At 43.7% G+C, this 17,086-nt stretch overlaps 1 protein-coding gene across 1 annotated transcript in view; it reads right to left on the reverse strand.

Annotated features, from left to right (window-relative positions):
- Positions 1-4,865: 4,865 nt before the first annotated feature.
- The window catches only part of AGBL1 (AGBL carboxypeptidase 1), a 224,748-nt gene continuing 212,527 nt past the window's right edge, over positions 4,866-17,086 (reverse strand). The window contains exon 20 of the mRNA XM_069026089.1: positions 4,866-7,376. Within this exon, the coding sequence (XP_068882190.1) occupies positions 7,070-7,376 (307 nt within the window). The 3' untranslated portion in view covers positions 4,866-7,069. The remainder of the gene's footprint in view (positions 7,377-17,086) is intronic.

The raw sequence follows: 17,086 nt of genomic DNA on the forward strand, positions 1-17,086 counted from the left end.
TCACAGAATCACAGAATCACAGAATGGGTAAGGTTGGAAGGAACCACTGGAGGTCATCTGATCCAACCTCCCTGCTCAAGCAGGGTCCTCAAAAGAGCATCACTCAGCATTGTGTCCAGAGGGTTTTTAAATATCTCCAGGGAAGGAGACTTCTCAACCTCTCTGGAAAAACTGTTCCACTGCTCACTCACCCTCACAGGAAAGAAGTTCTTCCTCATGTCCAGATGGAACTTTGTGTGTTCCAGTTTCTGCCTCTCATGCTATTTCTTGGCACCACGAAGAAGAGCCTGGCTCCATCTCCTTGACAGCCTCCCTTCAGATATTGATAGACATCAGCAAGGCCCCCTTTCAGTCATCTCTACTCCAGATGCCTAACTTCTAGAAAGCTAAAGTTTGTGGAGATGAAACCTGTCTCTCATAAGTAATTCCTCAGCTAGTGTGCACCTTCCTTACAATTACTTCATATAAACCATATTTCTTTCATTCTTTATGAAAAGAAAGTATTCAAAGCTTTCCTAAAGCAAAGACATATGTTATCCCCTAAGCCAATTAGGCAATAAAAGAAAGGAATTAGATCAGCTTGACAAATCCATGTTGATTCTCTTTTACCACCTTCTTATCCTATAGCAGCTAATGAATTGTTTGTTTCATAATTTGTTGAGGTTTTTCTGTAGTCACTCAGCTTAGCTGCCTGATTTAAATTTCCTGTCTCTTCTTTTTTTTTTTTCTATCTACACAAACAAATACCCTATTTGCCCTTTTCAACTCTAAAGAACCCTCTTGATACAGGAGAAGTTCTTGAAGTCCATTCCTAACTGTTCACAGACTATTTTCCTCGGACAACCTGCAGGGGAAATCCTTCAGGTCAAGCAGTTTGAATTCACTCACTCAGTGTGAGGGTTCCTCAATTTACACCCCTTTGCTCTGGCCCATTCCCATTCCCCAGTCAGTGAGACTTCTGCTATGCTTATCCAGCACCGACTGTTTTGGTGATAAGGGGAGTCAAAACGGCAGTGATGACTCCAAGCCTTTGCATGTGCTCTCCTTCTCTGGTACACAGTGCACACTTTTATTCCTTCTAGTATATTTATAGCATATTTATAGGATTTCTTTTTCTTCACTTGTGTGTTTGTAGCCACCTCTAGTTCATTCTTTGCCAGGACCCTTCTGATTTCATCCACACATGCTTTGGTATCATTCTCTTCTCATTCCTACTCTGCTGCTGCTTGAACTTTTAAAGTACAATTAATTTCTCATTTTAAGGCGTTAATGAGGTCCTCACACACTTTTAGTGTTTTCCTTTTGTTCTGTTCTTCTCCCTACCTTTGGAGATCTCGTCATTGCACCTCTGCTCTAATCTCTAAGTCAGTGCTTGCTGGCCTGTATTCCTTTTTCCTTGACTCAACCTACCAATTCCCTGATGTTTCACAGCCAATTAATCCTTCTTCTGCTGTTCCTACTTTCTCTTTTCCATGTGTCTGGGAAGCTGATTAACTCATAGCTTGGTATATGTACTAAGGTTTTATATTCTTCCTGTTTAGCCCTTACACTCCTAGCCCTTGGGCAGAGACATTTCAGATGTTTACCAGATTGCTCCATTCTTCTCCCAAGTGCCTCATTTTCACCTCTATTAAATTTCCCATTTTCCCAACTCACTAACCAGCATGCTGCCTGGTTCTTGGAAGACTGCTGTGCTGTAAAAAATCCAGTCTTTTTGTCAACACTGTCCGTGCTTTCACCTCAAGGATTTGTCTGCCCCACCTGTGCCACCTTCCACAGAGACCAAAGGAAACACAGCAGCCCCTGGAAAGGAGGTAGCAGTGATCCCAGTAATGGGCAGGATTTTTATTTCAGTGATGGCAGATATATGAAGGAAGCAGCAATTAATTCTTCCTGTTTGCCTTCTCTAAGGATATCAAATTGTGTTGTAAACACTGGAGATTTAAACCTCGCTGTGACCCCTTTCACTGAAAATAAATATTAATAACCCCACTTCACAGATGGGGAAACAAACACAGAAAAGCGAAATGACTTTTTATGGAAATGCCGAGGCAAAGGCAGGAGCTGCCAGAGCACACACTGGAAACCATTCAGGGAAAGCCGTCAGTCAGGCCTTGAGGAGCAAGGGGGCAAAAAACAGGGTTGTGATTGCAATTACATCAGCTGGTGAGGAGCCAGCCCCTCAGTGCCCAGAGCTCAGTTAGCCAAAGGCTGTGGGAGTTTACTGACACGGGAGTTCTTGCCAGAGCATCCAACTGATGATTGTTTCTAGTGGTAGATTTGTCTTCCCTCTCACTGGTCCATGCATTAGCTGCAAGCAGCTTAATTAAAGGCTAAAAAAGCCCCTGATGCTAAAATAGCTGCCTTGCCCTCTTTCTGGAGATCTTGCTAGACTGAGATCAGGGCACTTCCTTCTGCATTCTCTTTTCTCTCTCACTCTCTCCCATTCTATCACTTATTAAAAGTGAAATAAAAGAAACAGGAAAAAGAAAAGATGAAGAAAGTAGCCACAAACTGCTCCATCAACAGTAATATGCCATGGATCTTCCAGGACCTGTCTGAGGATGTGAGTGCCTGGAGAGGAAGCCCAAGGCCAGGAATGATAGAGGCTCAACCGTCATGAAAAGCACTCACAGACCCCAGAGCCAAGCACACAATGCAGCGCTGAGGATACGGACTTGGCTGCCGTTTATGGAGTGGGGAATACAGTGGCAGATTTATTCTACAGTAAAGAGGGTTGTTTCTTGGTAGCACTAATACTGACACATTCTCTGGGGACGGAAGAGGATGCACAAATAGGAACAATTCTCCCATTTCTCTGCCTGTGTCTCCCCCAAATGCTCCCTACTCCAATTCCCTTCTGCTCTCTTCATTCCTCTGCCTGCGCTGAGTCCTCTCCTTCCTCTCTGATTTATACCTTGTTTCTTTAGCCTTGTCCTTCATCTTTTCCCAATGCAATTGCATGGACAGGGTTTTTAGTTCTCCAAGATTTTGTGTATTATCTCCAACTGGAGCCTTGTCTCCAGCCCTCTGCCTGGAAAACCATACAAGTGTTCTCAAACAGAGGATCAAATCCTGCTCTCCCTAAAACAAGAGTGAAAATTTCCACACTGTAAGGACCAGGCCATGGGACAGGATAGGCTGATAACAACCTGCCAGGAGAGGCTTTTAATATTATCCAGCACAGCCTAAAGAGAAATGTCCTAACAAATCATCACTGCACATCATTGAAGTGGAAAGCAGTGATGGAAACTACCACCGCACTCCTGCACAAAGTAATTCCAGCTCCCCTCTCATGAGCTGAAATCAGTATAGAGCAAACACCTGGGCAGTTTACATCCCTATTTCCCTCACAATGGAACAGAGACTGGGAGCACAAACAAATTGGTCAAGAGCACATAAGAGATCTGTGGCAAAGAAAGAAATGTAATATGAGTGTCGAAAATTGCTGCCAAACAGTCTCTGACTCAGGCTTTGCATCTCTAAGGGATGGATAGGGGCAGTGGATCTTGGCCAAGGACAGATAAGACAGGAGATAGCTCTGTCACCCACATCTCTGCTCTTTGGCAGCAGGAGAGAAGCAGTGGAGGAGCAGGGCTGCTGTCTTTCCCCCTCCTTAATCTGCTTCCTGCCTGCTTCAAAAACAACCCAGTGCACGGTTGTTTATTATTATTATTATCACTGTTATTTTCCAGAGTGCTGTAAAACTAGGGGATAGAGCACTCTGACAGCCTCATAACAAACAGCAGATAAAACTAATTAGATTTTGTTCTTCCTTCAGTTTGCTGACTTGATTCTTTTTCTTTTTATTGTTTAATTATTTATTTTCTTAGCCCAGAGGTTTACACTCACATGTATTTCACTAGACACTGGCAAGGCATCCCTGGGATCATCCCTGACAGGAAAGGGCTATTGTGGCCGGGAGACCCAAGAGTTGGTGAGGGGCTGAGACAGAGGGTGCAGTGTAGTACAGGGCTCCTCACAGCATCTTCCACCCACGTCCTGTAAACTGGTGAGGGGAGGAAGGAGAGCACAGCCTCTAAGAGAATCAGTGAGACAAAAGGCATCAGTGAAAAAAGTTAAGGTGCCTGGCAGGAGCCCAAAACTGCTGCAGCAGTGGGAACCAGGCTAGTGCCTCTAAGACACCATCTCTTCTGGCCATTACGGGAATATTTGGCTTGAGTCTCAACCTGACAGCCTTGCTGACTCTTGAGGAACGACAAAACAGTGGGGAGCAGGGCGACTTCCCTCTCCTCCCTCCCTTTCTCCATCGGCTGCTTCCAAATTCTTTGGGATTAGCTAGTGACAGCAAGAAAAGGCACTGCTCTCACTGCTCAGCACTTAGCAGGCTGAAGTGAGGTGACGGGCCCCGGCGCAGGGGACAACGGCTCCATTCACTGGGGGATACCAAACCAGAATTACAAGTGTGCAAGAATAAACAAGGCTGGAGTTAATCTAAAGTTGTTTTACACTCTGTTTTATTAAAGTCAATGCACTTCCGTTCCTCTGTGCAGCGCCTAGCTCTGCTTAATTACCATGACTCAGGGAGAATTTTAATAGTGTGGAGCGCGCAGTGCACATGGAGGCATTCTCCTGACCTCTAGAGGTCTGTCAAAAGAAGAGGAGCATCTGCTCCCTGTAGAAGTACCTGGGAAAAAAAGGAGGCAGCCCACAAAACTGCTTCTCCTGAAGTTATCCAGGTGCCATCCCCAAGTGGTTGGTCACCCACCTGTCCCGCTGCACCTTCTCAGCAGCAGGCTGACCACCCTTGGGCTGGAGGTCTCTCCTGGCCACTGCCTTCTGCAGCACTCTCGCTACTTGCTGACAAGTTGTTTGGCACAGGCGTGGGATGCTGTGGGAGAAGAGATTGACCAGGTGTTTCATACCACACAGCAGCATTTGTACAGGTGTGGGCAGTGTGCAGGGACATTTTGCTCCCAGCTTAGCTGCTGCATTTGGATCCCAGACACTGAAAACCCCCTAAGGGCCTTTGCCATCTCCCCACCTCCTGCAGCTCCTAGCACAGGGATCTCTGAAATGGTGGTGCTGCTCGTACACATTTGGCTCCAAACACACAGGGAAGATACACCTCTGCTTTTATTACATTATGACAACTCTTGCACAGTTTAGTCACCAGGGCAGAATTTTCCCACTGAACTGAATTCCCCCTATCTTAAAAAATTCAGAATGAAGCATCTAGAAAGCCAAATATTATGGCCAAAATATTGGTATGTCTTTAAGGAAAATGCTGATTTAAGATTTCTTTTTCTTTTAAATAGGGTTTACCACTGGCAAACCTTGGTAACTGCCCTTCAGCTACTGTCGTGGCAGTGTTGGTACAGAAAGCAGAGTGGGTGCAAATATGCACATTTGCAGACACAGATATGTACAACAGTAGTTTTTACTCCGTGTTCTGGGGATGTGCTGAATGCTGAACATCCCACAGCATGGCTTTTGTATGCTTCAGTCAGGACCTAGCACACTGTCAAGTTTTTGTCATGCCTACAAATGTTGGATTTTTAAGTTAATTATGCACATATATTGTTTCTTTATTAATAAGCTTTGAAGCAGTATTATACAAACTATTATAATGGGAACACCTGTTTCACCTCTTTTGTGTCCCTTCCTGTGAGCCACCCTTTTATTAAAATTCAGTATTGTGTGCAACAAGCTGCACGCTAAACCAAGCAGAAAAGGACATCTGTACAGAGGCACACACCACGCCTAATGAATTAGTTTGGGCTAAGAAGCTCAGCTTCTAAGGACCCAAGCTGCCTGTCTTTTGAGCAGCATCATAGAGAGATAGAGACTCAGGGAATTCTTATGTGCTAGTGAAGACTTTAAAATATGTGGATACTGAAAGCTGAGCAGGACAGGAAGAAGATTTTTTATCTAAAGAGCAACCTCCTGCTGGAAAATATTGTCTAGGTAGTCTGAGGAAAGGTGTTCAGAAACACATCAGAGTGTTTCTTGTTCTGCACTAGGAATTCTCTTCACAACCAGCATAAAACCAGGAAGATGACATGGTGCTTTTAATCAAGCATTAGTATTGATAATAATCGTCACTGGTAATCACTGGAGTCCTTGCAGGCTGTAATGCTACAACACACTGTACATTCATCCTTGTCCTTGAGCCTCACAAAGCAGTGGCAGAGTTGGGAGCCTCTTGCATCACACAATTAGTTCCATTTGGATCCAGGGCAATTCCCCATTTGCAGCAGCAGAGTCTAAGACACATGGGAAGATCAGGCAATGTGAAGTGTGACACGAAGTGACTTCATGCTTTAGGGATATAGGGCACATGTGTGGATTCTCAGTCTGTGCTGGATTCTCAGGAACTGGGAGATAATTTTAGGAGAAATCTAATTTTTCTCCATCTGGGGATTAAAGGAAATGTTTTGACTGATGCCTGGGCTAAATTCACTCCTGGGTATTGCCACCATCACTAATCTATCTATTGGTGAATTTAACTCAGGTTTCCAGAGGATCACTAGGTATTGTTACTGCTGCTCTTAGTGTGGGATACTGGATTTCCCACACTGTTCCTGTGATAGGACCAGCTCAGAAACATGCAAAGCCTGACCCAACCTGTTGAATGCACTGCAAAAATTCTGATCAGACAGAAATCAGAGACATGCTCTACAGCTCAAGAGAAATGAAAGGCAACAGAGAGCTCTGGTGAAAGGCATCAATTACTGTCACTTCTCCAGGAAAAGGTTGCCTAAAGTCAGAAAAAGAGAAACATCTCTGATACCTTGGTCTCAAAATACTATTCCCTAAGTCAGTCTGTATGAAATCACATCCTAGAGGCAGCCATGAAACTGGGGATTATGTTTAGGAATGGATGATCTCACATAGTACCACCCGGGCCAGTGGCCTCTTGCTCTGCCTTGTGTACAAAGCGTAAGGAGTCATTGTCAGCAGATGTATGTATTCAAATTACACAAACATACAGTCATCTTTCCATTCAGAACCGGAGCAACACATCTGGGAAGGGTGCTGAAGCTGGCAAACAGGCAAACATGAGCAGTGACACATTCTCTTGCTGCTCTGCAAGTCACAGCCTGGTTCACACAGGACTGCTCTCGAACCCACTGTACAGCCCCAGCGCTGTTGAACCCAGAGGAAGAGCTGCACTGTTGGGTGCTGGCTGGCTGGAAATGTAGAGTCCCCTCAGGGCCCTGGAGCTGCATGTCTGTCCTGTGGTCGCTCCCTCATCTTCTGTCTCGCTTTCCACCCACGAGAGGCACTCCTGGATCTCTTGGTCTAGCTCCGAGAATTCCTCTTCTCCGTCAGAGCTACTGGCAGTGTCATAATCAATCTCTTCTGCACAAGGAGGTTCGTCATCAGACTCCAGGCTGCTGTTGCTGCACCTTCTGCAGAAAAACCACAAGAGAGACTGGACGTCACCAAAGGAGGGGGTGTTCTCAGGGGAAGAGCAAGCAACAGGGAAATGCTTTTTCTGGGTTCAACCTTGGCTCTGTTAATAAGGGACGAGGTGGCACTCAGCAAGCTCAGGTGGGTCTCTGTGTCTGTCTCAACAATGAAAGTGATAAAATGAAGAGTGATACTTACTGACCTCTCAGGAGTAAAGCATTATTATTCCCATCACTATTGCTGCTATTGCTTATACAGAAACAGTGCTTTACATACAGACAACACCATTCTTGCCTTGAGGCACTTACAAGGTTACATAAGCTGAATTATAGCAGAGAAGAAGGTATTCAGTTTCCAGAAGGTTGCTGGTTTAATCATCATCTCTCTTGCTGTAGTTCCACATTTAGTGTAAGACCTAATTAATCCAGGTGGTTGAAGTGCTTTGGCATCTTTTCCTCCTGTTCTGTGCAAGCTCAGAGCACTGCTAACAAAAGGCAGCACAAACAAAAAACTGAGCCTCTTGGATCTTCAAGCATGCTGGCTCAGGAGGGCAGAAGCACCAGGAGTGGCTGTATTTTGGGAAGAACATGGAAAGGCTTTGACAGCGTGAATTCCCAGGGAAGGGCCAAATTCAGAGTCAAGCCTGAATGGCCGAGGAAAGACTCTAAGTGGATGTCACAGCCACATCATCTGGCTCTCAGGAAGGCAGGTTACCCCACCTTGGCCTCCTGCATTTACTCAAAGGAATGGTCACAGGGGATTTCCTCACATGCCCACTTTCAATGCACACTGCATGAGGTTTGCCTGATGCAGTATTTATGGCAGAATGGTGACCACTGGACCATAGCTCTGGGGGTCCTTCTCCTCCCAAGCTGCCCACATCCCATCTGGCCTTCAGCCCACAAGGGCAACTGGATAATTTTTTGACACCAGAAAGAAGCCTGTGATTTTAGTGCTGTCTGGGTCAGAGCCTGGATGAATCAGGGGAGCAGATACTGTGTTTTTCACCTCCAGGTCAATGTTTTCAATCAGACTCAGAGCAGGGGAATGTATTGCTTTGAGGGACTGGGAAAGGAATAATAATATTCCACCTCTGGGCCAGAGTTTCTAATTTGTCCCGAGCTGGGAAGAATGAATGGCTTGGCAGATGGAACATACACAGCTTTAATGTGTGGTCTGCTCACTTACATGTCAGTAACCAGAATAATCTTCCAGCTTTCAGCTGTTTCACAGCAGTGCCAGCAAGTGAGGTTTCAGAACATACCAAAGGTGTAAAGTATTGCTTTTGGATATATTGATACTTCCCCTCTTCTGCACTCCAAGAAAGGTGTAAGATTTTCCTGGGTTTGAGACTCCAGATCTTAACTGCATACAGACTGCTCTGCAGCAGGAACAAGCAGTGTCAACCCACATCTCCTTCTCAGGCTGATCTCTGGCTTAGTTTACTTCAAAGGCTGGGTATAAAGGATTTTCTGAAAGCTTAATAGAGCTGTGCAGCTTAAAAATAAATAAAAGAATAATTATGCACTTTTACAGTTTCTGGCTCTACTTCAGTCTGCTTAGAAATCTGGGTCAGGAAGAACTCATACTGAAAATGAGGATGTGACATGAAACAAAACAAACAAACCAGGACAGTCCTCCCAGCACAAATAGCAACAGCAATGGTCCCAGATGAGTCTGACCAGTGGGTTTGATTTCTTCTTTTATTTTTCATATGCAGGCATGGCATGAATTACCATGATACTGAGTACCTATGATAATGTTCAAAGCTGACTAAACCCAGGGGAACCAGAATTTTCATTTATAAGCCTTGCTCTTGCAGATTTGCAATCAAAAAGAACCAAAGCATACCTACTTTCAATATTGTACATTTTGAAGGAGCTGCTAATGCCATTGGGAGAGAACATAGCTGTCTCCCAGCTCACTGATATTTTACAGATGGAACAGTTTGCAGCCTAGTAGCCAAAGGTCAAACATTTGCGTTAACAGGATAATTGGAGGGAAAAAGGGTCCCTATTATTGCTTAAATCTGGGAAGCCAAATAACAGGATCTTCTGAGTTTTTCAATACTTTAAGTGATTTTAAGACTGTCTTTCTGACAAAAGGGGGAAAATGCCTCCTACTGCAAAAACAGTTTGCTAATGAAGGGAAATCTGGAAGACAACAAACAGAGAATGAAAGACAAGAAACATACAAAACTGCCATTTCTTTACATTGAAGACTGCAGGGATATTCTTTAGGAAGCAAGCATTTATTCATAAAACCTGTGAATGGACTTCCAAAGCTCTCCCTTGTTGTCTGCCTGCACAGCACACAAAACACCAAGACCATGATAGCTCAATACTGGGGCAGGTGTGCCGCAGGAAGAGGTTCCCCACGAGTGAGGATGTGCTTAGACCCTGCTTGGAGGTCAGGAAAGAAGACTTTCTTCCTCATTAGTTTTGCCCTTTGGTCCTTTGCTATGACAGGGATCAGCACTGATCAGCAGTTAGCACTGGGGTTTCTCCAGCCTGGACTGACACCCACTGGATCAGAGCCACCACCACAAGTCTCACAGTGAGCTACCAAACAGCAAATAGATGGTACCAACCTCCCCCTGCTGCCAACACAGGCTGCAGTCACACTGCTGACTTAAAAGTTGAGAAGCTCTTTATCACGCTAACAAACTCTACAAACCAGTTTCACCTCTGCACTATAAGGAACTTTACATCCCAATAATTCACTTTCTGCTGCAGGAAGATTTAAAACACATTACAAAGCAACACAACTGGGCTGGTTCCAAGCAGCAGGTTCTTCTGAAAGGGGAGAGGTGGCAGCATGTGGCACATGGAGGAGCCAGCCAGTGCCACCAACCAAGTGCCAGTCCTTGCATGTGGTTCTCCACATCACAGAGACCAGCTCCTTCCATGCAAATGGTGAAACATGGTAAGGAACAGGAATGCTAACATGTAAACTATTGTTTTCTAGCCATAGCCAAAGAAAAAAAAAAAAAACCTACCCAGGAGACATGAAACATTTATCAAAGAATAATGATGTTGTCTTACAGAAGGTAAACAAAGAGGAAAACCAATGACACTACATTATAGAACTCCAAGACAAATACAGACTGTGAATACCACTGAACATGAGTGCAGAAGAGAGGGGGGAAGGCTGGCAATATATTCTACAGCCAACAGTCCCCCAGCTATCACAATAAAACATGTGCACATTTGGTTGATCTTCAAAACCTATGGCCTTGTAGCCCCCATCTATTCCAGCTGATGGGAGCCACAGCAGCAATTTGCAACTTCATGATGTGATAAATAGAATTTCTTTGTTTTGATTTTTAATTTGCATATTTACTCAGATATGACAATCTTAATTAGTTCTCCTTTTCTATGTGTGTACATTTTTTTATTTGCTCACTTTTCGAAAGCAAGCAAGATTTAGTTCCCTGTAAAATAATTGTGGGGTTTTTGCTGACTTAATGTGAGGAGAAGGAGAAGGAGAAGGAGAAGGAGAAGGAGAAGGAGAAGGAGAAGGAGAAGGAGAAGGAGAAGGAGAAGGAGAAGGAGAAGGAGAAGGAGAAGGAGAAGGAGAAGGAGAAGGAGAAGGAGAAGGAGAAAGAAGGAGAAGGAGAAGGAGAAGGAGAAGGAGAAGGAGAAGGAGAAGGAGAAGGAGAAGGAGAAGGAGAAGGAGAAGGAGAAGGAGAAGGAGAAGGAGAAGGAGAAGGAGAAGGAGAAGGAGAAGGAGAAGGAGGAGAAGGAGGAGAAGGAGGAGAAGGAGGAGAAGGAGGAGAAGGAGGAGAAGGAGGAGAAGGAGGAGGAGGAGGAGAAGGAGGAGAAGGAGGAGAAGGAGGAGAAGGAGGGAGCCCAGTGCCTCCTTACATGTCAGCATAACTGGAACTTTGTGTCATGACTGGAAAACACTTCTTTCAGGTGCCTACTGTCAACACCTCATTCTGAGTCAGCTTGCTAGATCCCAGCTGGACAGAAACCTCTCAAGTCAGCTGGCCTGCTGAGCTACACTTCAGAACACACACTCTGTAGCTGTGGTGATAAACTATAGCTACACACGGTACCTGGGGATGAGTGGCGATCTCTCTTCCATACATAATTCTCATCCACTTGTACATGCACTTCCAGGGAATGGAGAGAAGTACAGAATCCCTAAGTAATTTCTAGAGATGTTTCACTCACATTTTGCTTGCATGGCAGGTCACTCACTCTCTGTGTATTCTGCTGGCTGGCTCAAAATAGAAAGTTTCATTTTTTCTGCTGGAAAGAACGGGCACTGACAACTGTCCCTCTTAGGGAATCTGTGACTACTGCTCAGGGTTTCTGCTTGACCTTCACTTGACAGCACTCACAGTTGCAATGCAGTACAGAAGAAAGTGGAGCATTTACTTTTTTTTCATATTACTCCTCTCACTCTTGAAATTTGTTGCAGCCTTGCCAGGGGGAAACTGGAAGTGGGGGGGAGAGGGTTAAATGCATCACAGGAAAAGGAGGACAAAGCTGAGGCTGGAGACCACTGCTGGTCATGGACATACCAATGATTCTCTCTGAAGGATGTATCAACAAACAAGCAAACGTCCTCAGCATCTCTCTGCAGTGAAAAATAACCTCCCAGCATATTCACCCTGTCTTTAACCCTATTTTCTCTTTGTATTAAACCTTCTCTCCATCATGGTGTGTCCCAATCCTTTGGAAGCTGCCCAAAGCAGGAATGTGGCCATGTATAATGAGCCAAGCACATCTCTGATATAGTTCATAGACTAAATAAGGCTGGAAGTAGCTTTATTGAATTTTTTCAAGAGATGAGACATTCTTGTGTGTGAAGAGAAAACAGGAAAAATATTTTTGTCTGATTAAACAAGCCAAGTTCTCCGCAGTTACAGCATTCACCTGAAAGAAGGGTGTGGTTTTTCCCCACTCAAGCAGGGACTGGAGACCCCAGAAAACTCCCTGACCACAATTATCACATGTGCAGAAGGGGAATCACCCATTCTTTTCCAAAGAAGTTTTACCTATTGTATGAACATTTACCAGTCCTGGTAAAAAACTGTCCTGCAGCTTTTAAAGATATGCTGCCCTCTTCATAGTGAATTGGAATTGTCTTGCCCTTCTGGCTTTTTGGCATTAAAATTCCACCTACATCACCAAATCTGAATGGGGTGTGTGGTCTTGCACAGTTCTGCTTTTGAGGAAACCATATGTTTTATTAAAAGCAGGAACACTGCTTCTGAAGGCTTGTAATGAATCTAAAACGAACCTTAAGCAGATACATTTGCAGTAATCCCAGAGTACAATTCTGCCTTTAATTGCTTCATAAAGTAGTATTTTAGGACATAAATGAAACAACTATGATGCTTGCAGGTAATTACACCTGTAAGAAATACACTACAGCAACAACATGCCAGCAAAGAAGGGCTTGAATCTGCCCTTTTTGTCCAGATCCAGTTGCTACAAGGTGCCTTGCACACCTTGTAATAACTTTCTCATTTCTTCTCTGCCATTCAGCAGCTCCCCAGACAGCAGCCTGGCACCCTCCTGCCTGAGGAGTGCCAGACAAGGATCTATTTAGTCCCTGACCTCGCCAAGGGAGGGGATCAGCTCTGTTCTGACGACTCCAGCTTTAGGAGCTATTGCTTTCCCCTCCATTGTTGCTACACAGCAAACACTAATGATGTAAACTTTGTAGACTCCCAAGAGACTTCCCGAAGACTCTTTGACAAGGACTTTTGCATCACAGCATCTCCTGAGAAAATGTGTGCTCAGCCCAAGGCAATGCCAGGTGCCCTGGCTTTCAGCCCACCACAGCCCATCCTTTCACCAGCAATAAGAACATAATTAAACGTGGCCTTGAATGCTGTTTGCTGTGGCTGAGGGATGTTTGGTCTTGTTTTGAGTGTAGGTTGGAGGGTTTTTTTTTTCCTTTTTTTTCTTCCTGCTGCAAATAGCCAAGAGAAAGGTGTAATTCATCGCTAAGGCTCGAACTAATTAGTTTTTCCAGAAGTTCCCAGGCTAATTGTAGACTGCAATATTTATAATTGATTTGACCAGATTAGAAATGGGTGTCTGGTGCACCAGTTAGATAAGCAAAGGGCAAATGGGTTTTATTTGGAAGAGAAGACAGCTTGTAAATAAAAGGAGAGCATAAAGAGGAAGAAACAGGCTGACTCCTGGCCAATACTGTCCCCTAATGTTCATTCAGGCTTGCAACAATTTAGCCCTGGGTCAGCATTTTACTTACATCTACCATAAACTCTTACTGTCCCCAGGAATGGCTGCCTCCAACAGTGGTGAGAAGGTGGCTGATGCTGCTGGAGGAGCAGGGGAGGTGTTGGGTACACACCTCTCACCACACGTGGTTCGGAAATGGCAAAGCCTTGTACGAACATGGAGAACTATATTTAATTGAATTACACCATGCCATTGGGACAGCTTTGATCTTTCTGTGAAGGATGAGTTTGCAGAGAGGACAAGAAGGCATTTTTGTCCCATTTGCAGGGTACCTGACAGTACATGACATTCCTGGATTCCAGGTACCTCAGTTCAGGTCCAGGTGTGCCTCTAATGTTAACAAATAAAATTCACACAAGCTGGTCTTCAGACTTGCAGGATGGAAAAGCTGTTGAGAAGCCAGAGGCTGTGGATTCAGTCTTATGAACAATCATTAATTTCCTGCTAATGGAGGACCAATCTATATATCAGAGCAGGGCAAACACTGCATCTTTAGCATTCTTATAGCTGTAGGCTTGTAAGCATTAATAAAACTCACTGACTTGAACAGATACAAGTCAGCCACGAAATGAAGCTCTGGCAATTACTGCAGACCCCAAACATAACAAGTTTTTCTTCTCTCATCCTTAGACTGTTCTTAGGTTTTGCCCCTTTTTTTCTTTAAATACCTTCACATTTCAGCAAAGGAAAGCACCATCCTGTGGGTGCTTTATGAAAGATTTGTGAACTGCCATATTCATTTTGGTTTGTGATGATGTTTTCTCTCACATAGTACAATACCTGGCTTGGACAAAACATTAATAATTCTGTTAATCTGCTTCTTGCAAGGGCAGATGTGAACAGAGCAGCTGCATCCCCATCACCACTGACGAGCTAAACCAAGGTACTGAGTAAAATTTCCACTTATGGTGTGAAGTTAATTATACGTGAACATAAGCATGGAAACTCTGGCTTTACCTCCACAGTCATACCAGGCAACCTGTCAAATTTCAGTCACACCAAACAAGTTCAGCCATTCCACCCAAGCTCATTCACCCAAACCAGGCATCCAGCACCATCTTCTGTGTTAATTCCATGGCAATATGAGATACACCTGAAGAAATCTTGAGACCTGACTGCCCATATCTGTACAGCGCTGTGTTCTTGAGATTTGGGCCAAAATTCCAGGCACCAGAGCTCAAGCTCTGGGACACAAATTTTAAGCAAATTGAAGACATTTATGAGAAGCATATGTGATATATTTTTGTGATATATTCAGGCACTGTTGGGAAACTAAGGCTTAGGATGTCTTGGGAAAGCAAAGGCTACATCTTGCACTTTAGATCCACGTTACACTACAACTTTATTTAGGGGATGGTTTAATATCAGGTCCACTGTGATCTTGTTATATTCATTAAAAATGAGATATACCCACAGGAAATAGAAGTTGGCTGATGCAAAATAGATGGAATAATATCCATCCACCAAGCAGCAAAATCAGTGGCTTGGATTTAGAGTTTAAGGATCAGAGGAAATGCTTCCAAAACAGGTAAATTTTGGCTTTCTACAGCTTAAGCTTCCTATGGAAATATGAGCAGCCAAGTCCCCTTGTATGGGAAGATATTTACTGAGACTACCAGAACTCATTGGGATACTAAATAATGAAAGAGTTGCTGAAAATATGATTTTGAAAGTGTTTCTCACAGTGTCTCTATCTCAAGCAATTTCTTCTCAAAAAGATAATCATGTTATTGATGATACTTAGCTGTCCAGCCAAGGTAATACAAGAAGATTATTGGAATCCTTGTAATTGCTTTTAGATGCTTCCAGTAGTTGAGATATTGGCACTGTACAGCGGAAAGAAATGTGGAAAGATTTTGGCTTAGATGCTAAAAAACTGTACTGCTGAGGATAAAGAATGTAAAGGCAGGCAGGTTCCCCTGAGTTCTTGTTTCCCTTGGTGCTCTTTCACATAATTCCACTGACTCTATCCAAGTTTTATAATTGGTTCTATATATTTAATTTCAAAAGTCCAAGTTTCATATGTATATATCCCTTAGTTCTCTCTGAGCGACTTAAAGGATTTGGGATTTTGAAAGCAAAATGTTTTAAGAAGGCCAAGACATGTCTAGACTGTGCCTTAGTTACATATCTGTCCTATGTACAAGGTATTTTTTGGGTCAGATAGCTACACATGCAAATATTTGTTGGCACAGCAGATGACAGATATCTAATTACTCGACTGAGCTAATTGCTGTAAATTATTAAATTCCAACCACTATAGCCCGTGAAGGAGAAAGAAGCCTCTTGGTTGCTAGTTTTTCTTCACGAAAATGTATTTTTAGCTGATACCCACTCTGATGTTTCAGAGAATCCATGACAGAGGTGTATATATGTGTCAGTGTATGTAAATAAGTTTAAACAAGTGCATAAATACATCACCATCCCTTACACACCTTTCCTTAGAGACAGATAAATAATAGGTATATGTATATCTATATGTTATAAACACACACCCACACAGGCATGCAGTTGTCTGGTTTGCTCTGTACTCAGAGCACAGTTTCCATTACAAGACATGGGAGGTCTCAGGAGATGCTCCTACAGCTCCCTGAGAAATAACAATAGGTGATCACTGAACCTTGATGCGTTCAAGTGGAAGCAACCTGAGGGAAAGAGCTGGTTGTGACCAGAGCAAAGCAATTCTTTGACTCCAGTCCTCAGGTGAGGGTTGACAAAGCAGGAGCTCACCCGAAAGGGAAATTAGACCCTCTGGGTAGGACATGAGATATATTAGGATGGTCAAGAGGCAGGCAGGAATGGTTGTCTAAAACATCCAGTGTTGTCACCAGCTATTTGAGAGCTTAAAGGAAGACTGTGGCTCAAGTTAAGATCCTGGATTCTCAGTAAGGAAATCAGGACATTTTCCTATTCCACGTGGACTTGACTCATTCTTGTACCTCTTAAAGTAAGGAATACCTATTTTAGAAACCCCTCTGCACAGATTTTTTCTTTCAAAATCTTGCGTTTCAAATGGGTGAAGAACAGGTGGGACTAAAAATACCCTGGTAAAGAGAATGCTTCTTGTTCTGAAGCACCCAGAGAGAGGACAGGGTATGGCACCACATGGAGGTTCAACAGCTGTTTTCCCACTGAATTCTGCTTTTAAGGAAACGCTTCAGGCAATTCTCAGTTTAAGGGCCACAGAAAATAATTATTGGAGTACACTGAAGGCAGTTAAAGCCAACAAAATGGCAAAGGCTGGAAGTCTAAGAGGTTCCAGGTGATGAATATCAGTCATCATGGCTACCACTCAAAGTAATTTTACCTCTGCAAGGTCCTATGTTATCACAGATTTCTTGGAATGGATCCGACACAAATCTGCAAAGTAATAATCCCCATTGAAGTTATGCACCTCATTCAGGGCTGCTCATCATAACTGATCTGAGAAACCTCCTGTCCTGCAAAAAGTTCTGAGACTAATATGAAACTTTTGTTCTCTCGTC

Source organism: Aphelocoma coerulescens, chromosome 10 (assembly GCF_041296385.1).
Source record: "Aphelocoma coerulescens isolate FSJ_1873_10779 chromosome 10, UR_Acoe_1.0, whole genome shotgun sequence".
Lineage (NCBI taxonomy): Eukaryota > Metazoa > Chordata > Aves > Passeriformes > Corvidae > Aphelocoma > Aphelocoma coerulescens.